The 9,647-nt window shown below is 37.6% G+C and overlaps 1 protein-coding gene across 1 annotated transcript in view; it reads right to left on the bottom strand.

The window, feature by feature from the left end:
* Window positions 1–9,647, bottom strand: part of SHC4 (SHC (Src homology 2 domain containing) family, member 4) — a 134,046-nt gene that overhangs the window by 51,366 nt on the left and 73,033 nt on the right. The window contains exons 3-4 of the mRNA XM_010839528.1: window positions 7,151–7,214; window positions 2,210–2,329 (exon numbers count right to left, since the gene is read on the bottom strand). Of these exons, the coding sequence (XP_010837830.1) occupies window positions 2,210–2,329; window positions 7,151–7,214 (184 nt within the window). The remainder of the gene's footprint in view (window positions 1–2,209; window positions 2,330–7,150; window positions 7,215–9,647) is intronic.

Here is a 9,647-nt window from a genome sequence, read left to right as displayed (position 1 = left end):
CCAGTTCTAACTGTTGCTTCCTGACCTGCATACAAATTTCTCAAGAGGCAGATCAGGTGGTCTGGTATTCCCATCTCTTTCAGAATTTTCCACAGTTTATTGTGATCCACACAGTCAAAGGCTTAGTCAAATGGCATAGTCAATAAAGCAGAAATAGATGTTTTTCTGGAACTCTCCTGCTTTTTCGATGATCCAGCAGATGTTGGCAATTTGATCTCTGGTTCCTCTGCCTTTTCTAAAACCAGCTTGAACATCTGGAAGAGCTGCCCTTTTAATGGGATCTATAAAGCTTCTTGAGTTTAAGCATCCAGAGTGGCACATCTTTTTTACACACCCCCAACTCCACCCACCCCCCGTGGCTATTCTCCCCAGGTCTTCAAAATAGTTCAAAACTATTTTGAAAAATCAGCCCCTGGGCCTGATATCAATGAGATCCTAACTTTGGCTCCCACTCTAGCAGTGGGCTGAACAGAGCCCCTTCAACACCAGCAGTGTAGAAAGGATGGGAGCCACTCCCCAAAGCACCTCTGCTGTAACTACTGGTGGTAGAAGCCACCTATGCCCAGTGTCCCTCCTTCTATTTGCCTAAAAGGTTATGGGTATATTGTACCAGCTCTAATTGCAGTGGCTTGGAAAAGAGTAGTGGAGGGAAAAGAGATTTTCAGAATAACTTATGCCCCCACCATACACAACACAACCCTATACTCAATGAAATCATATACAATGAAAAGCAATGGTACCAGAGCTGGTACCATTCACATGAGTGAAAACTAAAAACAAATTTTACATCCACAAATGTCTTGAGGACAAAGCACCTGAAAGACTGAATGTTTGCCTTCCACCCAGAGAGGCTGCATCTTCTAATGACAGCCCCAAATGTTCTGTTGTCAGGTATGCCTCTCTTAGATAACCAATTATGAACCAATTAATCCATTTTAAATGAGTTCATATTACAGAGTTTCTTCTGTGGTGTTTTATACTACTGGGTAAGCAATGTTATTTTATTCTGCTTTTGAATTTAAAAAATAAAACCACAAGTGAATTTTTTGGCCAGAAAATAGAAATACAAACGTTTACAACTGTACTTACATGTTACTATTTTATAATTTTACATATTACAATATGCTTTCCCTGCTAAGTACTGAGTATATGAAAAGGCCTCAAGGAAGAATGTTTGAGTAAAAAATAATAATAGGTACCATGTAAGGGCACTGTGCTGTGTGATTTATATCCATGATCTTATTTGATCCTCTAAGTAACCCCACAGACACATTCTGTGTCTAAACCGATCTTCTTAGAAGCTCTATGAATAAGAACTCATTTCACTGATGATAAGAATTGAGTGGGAAGATAACTTGCTTGTTAGTGGCAAATCAGGCTTTCTACCTGGATGTGACATCAAAGCCTCTTAGTGTTTTTTCAGTGCCAAGTACACATTGAACCTTCTATGAGTCCCTGAACAACAGCACCCCACACAGTAAAACCTTAAATACTAAGAAATTCAAATCATTACATATTAGACAAAGAAAAATTAGAGTCTAGCATACATAAAGGAATTTAGTTTAAAAAATAAAAAGTCAAAGGATGTCCTAGTTTAAAGTACATTTAGCCCAGTGACTGTGTATCTTTTATATTTGCTTCAGCAATGCTGTTTTTTAGGAAATAACATTTACAATGAGAATTCGGCCACACCATAGCATCATAAATCATCAAAGATGAAAAAGTTGTTTATACAATAACATTCAAGAAGGCTTTTCAATCTTAAGGGTTGAAAGAAAATGTTTTATGCTTTAAATTTTGGTTAGCTAGAACACTGGACCTAACATTACCCTTCTCCTCTGTCCTTCCTTCATCTGCATCCCCAGTCCTGATGAAGGAATTGCTTTCTCTTTGGGGCAGGGTGGTGGAGAATAATAAGTGACTGGCTTGAGTATATTCCAAACAGTATTTACTATGATCTTTGTGCCTTCGTTCTTATTAACAAAGCCAATTAAGTAGGGGCAAGTATTAGGCAGTTAAATATCCCAGTGATGGCTTAATAATACTGTTGTTCTAATTACTGTTATACATAAATCCTTGGCAGATATTTTCCCCCATGTCTCATTAAGTTTTAGGCACACTGTCTGAAACTTTATTCTTTTTATTATGCCTAGACTGTTCTAGAAAAACAGAAGATATGTTAAACTATAAATGACACTCATAAGCTTACCTGTTGGTTGTCAAGATTCATCAGTGTGAGACTGCATGTTGAGATGGTCAGTTTTATATTCATTCCCGAAAACTGAAGATTACTTTTGCCAAGAACTGTTGATAGGAACTTAGCTGGAGGCTTTAAAAATAACAAAACAACATTCTAAGTTACAGATTTTGTTACAGAAGGAATATTTATGTTTTTTTAAATGTTAAAAATGGGACAAAGCCCACACGCTTCCTTTCTATTTTACTTTAAATATATCAAGTGAGATGGAATGCTTTTTTAATATAAACTTTTTAAAATTGAAATGCAGCAAAATTCTTAAGTAGTGAAACCTGAGCCCTCAGACTTTTTCTCATACATTCCCTTCTCCCCAAGTGCTGGGAGTAGGGGCATGCTTTATATAAAAGGAACTCCCGTGAGAGTTTGGATTAACTGAATTCACAAGTCATTTTGAACACCACAAATCTAAAAAAGAGAGAAAAAGTTGCTGCCTAGGTTTTTTGTGGTGATTAAAAGAGTACAAAAAACACAACATGCCAAAACTTATGAAACACAGGGAAAGCGGTGCTTTTATACCTATAACATTATAAATTATAATTTATAATATAAACACACACTAAAAAAGAAAGATCTCAAATCAACAACCTAACTTAGGGAGTGGGAGGAGGGACAAATTAGGAGATTTGGAGTAACATATATGCTGCTAAGTCGCTTCAGTGTTGTCCGACTCTGTGCAACCCCATAGATGGCAGCCCACCAGGCTCCCCCGTCCCTGGGATTCTCCAGGCAAGAATACTGGAGTGGGTTGCCATTTCCTTCTCCAGTTCATGAAAGTAAAAATCAAAGTGAAGTCGCTCAGTTGTGTCTGACTCTTAGTGACCCATGGACTGCAGCTTACCAGGCTCCTCCATCCATGGGATTTTTCCAGGCAAGAGTACTGGAGTGGGGTACCATTGCCTTCTCCGGTAACATATATACTACTATCTATAAAATAGATAACCAACAAGGACCTACTGTTTAAAGCACAGGAAACTATACTCAATATCTTGCAATAATCTATAAGGGAAGAGAATCTCAAGAAGAAATATATATATATACATATACATGTATAACTGAATTACTGTGCTGTACACCTGAAATAAACACAATATTGTATTTCAGCTATACTTCAATAAAATTTAAACCAACCTAAATTTACAATTTAAAGAAACCAAAAAAGTTTATAAATTAAACTCAAAGTTAGCAGAAGGCAAGAAATAATAAAGATTAGAGCAGAGATAAATAATATAGAGACTAGAAAAACAATACAGAAAATCAGAGAAATAAAAAGTTGGTTCTTCCAAAAGATCAACCAAACTGACAAACCTTTAGCTAAATAAGTTAAGAAAAGAAAAAAGAGAAGACAAATTAAAAAGATCAGAAATGAAAGTGGGGACTATACTACCAATTCTATGGAAGTAAAAGGACTGTAAGAGAATTCTATGAACAACTGTATGTCAACACACTGGATTACTTAGATGAAATGGACGAATTTCCAGAAACATAAAACCTATAAGGACTAAATCACAAAGAAAGAGAAAATCTGGGTAGACCTATAACTAGTCGGAAGGAAGGAAGACAAGAAAGCAAGCAAGAAAAAAAGAGGAGGCAGGGAGGGATAGATGAGAGGAGGGAGGGAGGGAGAAGGAAGGAAAAGAAGGAAGGAAGGAGGAAGGAAGGAGGGAAGGAAGAAGGGGAAATAACAAGTGGTGACAAGGACGTGGAGAAATTGAAACCCTTGTGCACTATTAGCAGAAATGTACAACGGTACAACAGCTTATTGAGGGTAGCAGCTCCTCAAAAAACTAAAACTAGAATTACCACATGATCTAGCAATTCTCTCCAGTACTCTTGCCTGGAAAATCCCATGGACGGAGGAGCCTGGTGGACTGCAGTCCATGGGGTCGCTAAGAATCGGACACGACTGAGCAACTTCACTTTCACTTTTCACTTTCATGCGTTGAAGAAGGAAATGGCAACCCACTCCAGTGTTCTTGCCTGGAGAATCCCAGGGACGGGGGAGCCTGGTGGGCTGCCGTCTATGGGGTCGCACAGAGTCGGACATGACTGAAGCGACTTAGCAGCAGCAGCAGCTAGCAATTCTGCTTCTTATTATATATCCAAAAGAACTGAAAGCAAGGACTTAAAGAGATATTTGTACATCCATGTTCATAGCAGCATTATTCACAATCGTTAAAACATGGAAGTAACCCAAGTGTCTATCAACACTTGGTAGATAAGCAAAATGTGATATATACATACAATGAAATATTATTCAGTCTTAATTAGGAGGGAAATTTTGACATATGCTACAGCATGGGTGAACCATGAGGACGTTATGTGAGGTAATGTGAAATAAGCCTATCACAGTATGACACTGCATGATTCCACTTATATGAGATAATTAGAGTAGTCAAAATCATAGAGACAGAAAGTAGAATGGTGGTTGCCAGGGGCTGGAGAGGGAGAAGGATGGAAATTTATTGTTTAATGGGTAAAGACTTTCTGTTTTACAAGATAAAAAAAGAGTTATGGGCTTATTCCCATTAAATTGTTTAACTAGATTGTGTAAAATAACTTAATTGCTTAATATGAAATTACAAAGTGAAGGCTTGGGGAAAATCGGCTTTTTTAGAAGCAAACAATTCTAAATATATTCTGTTCTTCAAATAAATGATTTTCTTTCTTAAAAAAAAAGAGTAATGCAGATAGACGGTGTGATGATTGAGCAACAATATGAATGTATTCACTGAACTATACACTTAGAAATGTTTACAATGGTAAATATTATGTGTGTTTTAACACGATTTTTCAAATTGTGAAGAAAAAGAATATTAAAAATATGAAGTACATAGAAGAGTCCCTGGCATCTATTAAGTACTCAATAACTCTTTAGGAGTAGGCAATGGCAACCCACTCCAGTATTCTTGCCTGGGAAATCCCATGGACAGAGGAGCCTGTCGGGCTACAGTCCGTGGGATTGCAAAAAGTTGGCCACAACTGAGTGCACGTGCACATTCTGTATAAATCTAGCTATCAAGGAGTTAACTCAATAATTTCTCTTTTTTCTTTACATGTTTACTTTCTGGAAAGATGATAGCCTGGTTTGCTTTATTTTGTTTTCCAGTGTGGACTCCCACTAATCCTGAAATGAGAAAGTCTTAAGTTGGGATCATCCAGTCACAACCTCCTATTTGAAGAGGTTATGAGAGGCAGGAGGAGGTTAGAGGCTATAGGCAGATCATGGGTTCTGTCAAAGAAACTACTCAGAGGAGTTCTAATAAAATGCAAGGGCCATTCGCCAGTTTCCTGTACTATGGGGCTCACTTGAGTCACTCTGGGTGACAATGGATTCAGCCTTAAGAAATAATGAGCAATGATAAAAATATGAGGCATGGATTTCCCTGGTGATCCAGTGGATAAGACTCCATGCTTCCAAGGCAAGGGGCATGTGTTTGATCCCTGGTCTGGGAACTAGGATCCCAAATGCCTTGTGGGGTGGCCAAAAAAAAAAAAACAAATGAGACAGGGTGGTATGGTAATAGAGCACTAAGCTGAGACTAAAAACCTGGCTTTGACAGTTGGCACTGACCTTGATCATTCTAGTAACTCAAGGCAAGTCTCTTTGAGCCATACTTTAGAAGCTAGCAAAGTGAGAGGGTTTTTCCTGGGAGATCTCTAAAAATCCTTCCCCTCTTAAATAATCTACAGTTCTGTAACTGATATGGCTATCTTAAGAGCCTTTGACTCTCTCCTTTGGACTTCGAAGCAACTATTCTAGGTTTAATAACTTAATACATAATTGGCAGAGATGTATTAATACATCTTTTGTTACCCAAACATGATTGACCAGAGTGTTTCATTATTCAGTCACATAACAAATCACTGGCCACAGGCATTTGTTTCTGCAAAAACTCCTGGTCGGTAATGTGCTAATACAATAATACTAACTGCCATTATCATTGAAAGCTTATGTAACCCAGACACCATGTTAACCACTGTGATGTACACATCGCTTCATTTGATTCTTACCTAACTCTATAAAGTATGTGCTATTTTCTCCCATTTTATAGATGAGGAAGCCAAGGATCCAAAGGGTGAAATGACTTGTTCAAGGTCACACAGTTACTAGGGGCAGAGACAGGGTTTAAATCCAAGTCTAACATGGAGTCTTGTGCTTTCTTTCAGCATAAAAAGCTCCTTCTACCCATTTACTATCCTACTGCTACCAGCACCCATGTTTCCATTTGAAAATAGGCCATGGAGTCTTTTTTTTTATTATTTAAATTTATTCATTTTAATTGGAGGCTAATTGATTTACAATATTGTATTGGTTTTGCCATACATCAACATGAATCCGCCACGGGTGTACACGTGTTCCCCATCCAGAGCCCCCCTCCCACCTCCCTCCCAGTACCATCCCTCTGGGTCATCCCAGTGCACCAGCCCCAAGCATCCTGTATCCTGCATCGAACCTGGACTTAAAAGCCTAAAATGTTAAAATGCAGAATACATACATTATAAAATATTGAAATTGGAAGGTACCAAAACTGGTCATTTTGTCAACAACTTAACTTACAGAAACAAAAATGAAGTTTCTTACAGAGATGCGATGCCATGCTCAAGGGAAAGTAAAGACCCAGCCCTGCAACCAGATTTTTTCTAACTTGGAAAGACTCAGGTGCTTTCTCCACTCTGTCCCTCCAGGCATCACCATTTCAGACAATGTCTGGCAAGTCAGAAAATTTGAAGAAGAACAACTTTGAGTGCATCTCAGATAGCATGCCAACTAATCAAGGCTATTCTGGACCTTGGGTCATGTGGTGGAATGAACAAACAACTATTTCAATATTATATTTCTTTCCCATAGTTAGGGAAATATAAAACAAAAAGACCACACCATTATTTATTTACCTTTCGCTTTTTAATGGCTCCATTTGCCCCAGGGACAGCTTCACACAGGCGACTTATTGCTTCCCTATAGAACAGAAACCATATAAGGACTCAGCAAGCTATCAAGTACATAGTAAATGTTCAATAAACGTTAGCAAGTTGTTATGACCAAAATGTACACTCAGATGATGGTGAGTCTGACATAAAGGGCCTCCTCCACTCCACAGGAGAAAACTGAGCTTATTCTCACCACAGCTCAAACCCAAGAAGACCCAGCAACTAATACTGAAAAATTGCTTTATAATAAGGAGTCCTATATTCACCTTCATTGTCTCTTTCCCTTGGGTTTTCAAGGTTGGTTTTCAGCACTGTACTGTTGATTTCTAACCAAAAAGGATGGATGGGACTTTACTGTCTGGGAATATTTCACAGTGTTATCTTTAGCAAAATCCCCTGTGGTGTTGTGAATAAAAAGCTTCATAGCATCTCATCGCTAAAAACAATTAAATACAAAAGAATCCAACAGTAGAAGTTTAAAAGGATCGGGAGAGAATTAAACTTCAAGGTGGTCTCAAATGGAACCTTATTGACTAAGTTACTGCTACAAGCCATTGAGCTTTCATGTAATTTCACAGAAGAAAAGAAAATCAATAGCAAATTTCCTCCTTTGCTTATTTTTCTGTCCTTACTATATATTGCACTTCCTGAGAGAAAAGTACCACTAAAAGAGGTAGTTGCTCCTTAATGGAAGTGGTGAATGCACTGGCGCCCTCCTCTCCAGAAATGCAGTTGTAACTAAGAGCTTTTGTCTCTGGGACTCAGCATTCAGAACCACCCAAGCTTTCACTTGGCGTAATCTGAACCTTTGCCTGTGGCTTTCAACACACATATTAAACTTTTCACAAAGCAAATGGAAATCTCTAAGCTCCTTCCGGATCCACTGGACATCATCATTAAATTAGCACACACACATATTACTACAGTTTTTATATATATTAGATTTCATGAAAATATTTTCTATGTTTTGATTTTCAAAGGAAGGGAGATGCAGAGAAAGGAATGCAGATCCATTAAAAATAAATATGCATCAGATAGACAAAAAAAAGAGATCTATATATAGCTCTATACATGTAGTAGCGCAGAGCTATGTACTCAACATAATTATCTGCAACAAATGGATAAAGCAGCTTTTTGATTTAGCATATTTATTGTTTCTCCAGGATTCCAACCTTGTTCTCTGGAGTCAAACAAGACAACTTTGAGAGTTGGGCTCTTTTGTTTGCTTGGCTGGCTGATGGTTTGAGTTATCTTAATGTTAGTCAGTAATCGATGAGACACATCTAATTGATCTGAACCAGCCTACAGCGTTGCCTGAGTAACTAGACCTGCGCCCTTGTTGTTGGTATTTAACAAAGAGGGATTATGGGAAAGGTGTTCTTAGATCCTGTACTCCGTGAGAGCCAGCTGGGGTCCTTTGGTCTAAAAAGCTCCCTGTAAATGGGTTGAAATAAAAGTATAAACAAAAGTGGACACTGATATTGCCAAGTATAATAGCAGTTATTATTAGAAGTAGTAACTTTTATAAGTTTTATGAAGTGCTTTCCCAGGCACTGTTTTCTTGATTCTTGTTCCAACTGTCAATAACATCTAACAAAATGTAAAGTTGTGAATTTGGATAAAGGGAATACTTTATAGGATGAGCAGCCCTCAAGAAGAGTTTGGAAGGGTGAGTTTGGAATTGGGAAAATTCAGACAGAGGGGAGAGCAGGTGTGAAGATACTCAAACATAAATAATTACAACACGTGGGGAGCTACAGTACTTTGATATTGCAGGAGGACAAAGTGTAGTAGAAACAAGAACGAGTAAGAGCTAAGAGATGGGATTAGAGTCTGAAAACGTTTTCTGAATAAAGCCAGATAGTAAATATTTTAGACTTTGTTCTTTTTTTTTTTTAACTTTACATAATTGTATTAGTTTTGCCAAATATCAAAATGAATCCGCCACAGGTATACATGTTGAACTCAGCCATTGGAACTTAACAGCAGCAGTAGACAACATGCAAACAGATGAACACAGCTGTGTTCCAATAACTTTATTTCTAAAAACAGTTAGCTGGCCATATTCAGCCAAGGACCATAATTTGCCAACTTCCTGATTAGATAATTCACCTGAAAGGGGTTAGAAATAATTCAGTTTTAAAAGCAGGAAAATGTTAACATTCAGTATAATTTTAGAACTAAAAATTGAAACAACTGTAAGATACTTGCTCCACTCTCATTAATTTCACAAACAGAAAGAAAATTACAAAGTCAGTATTGACAGAAAAAAGGGAATAATTCCACTTCAGGTATATTTATCCACCACTGGTGGCCTTACTTAGTATTAATATAAAAGATGACAAATGTCATAATATTTATCAGAGTTTTTGACAAGGAAGGAAGAATTTGTATTGAAACAGCACTGAGTAGTTATGTAAAAGAAACATTCATTTTAGAGTAAAAAAAATAACCCCAACAA

Source organism: Bison bison, unplaced genomic scaffold (genome assembly GCF_000754665.1).
Source record: "Bison bison bison isolate TAMUID 2011002044 unplaced genomic scaffold, Bison_UMD1.0 scf7180017864118, whole genome shotgun sequence".
Taxonomy (NCBI): domain Eukaryota; kingdom Metazoa; phylum Chordata; class Mammalia; order Artiodactyla; family Bovidae; genus Bison; species Bison bison.
The sequence above is the reverse complement of the archived record's forward strand: the minus strand, read 5'-3'. Positions and strand labels throughout refer to the sequence as shown.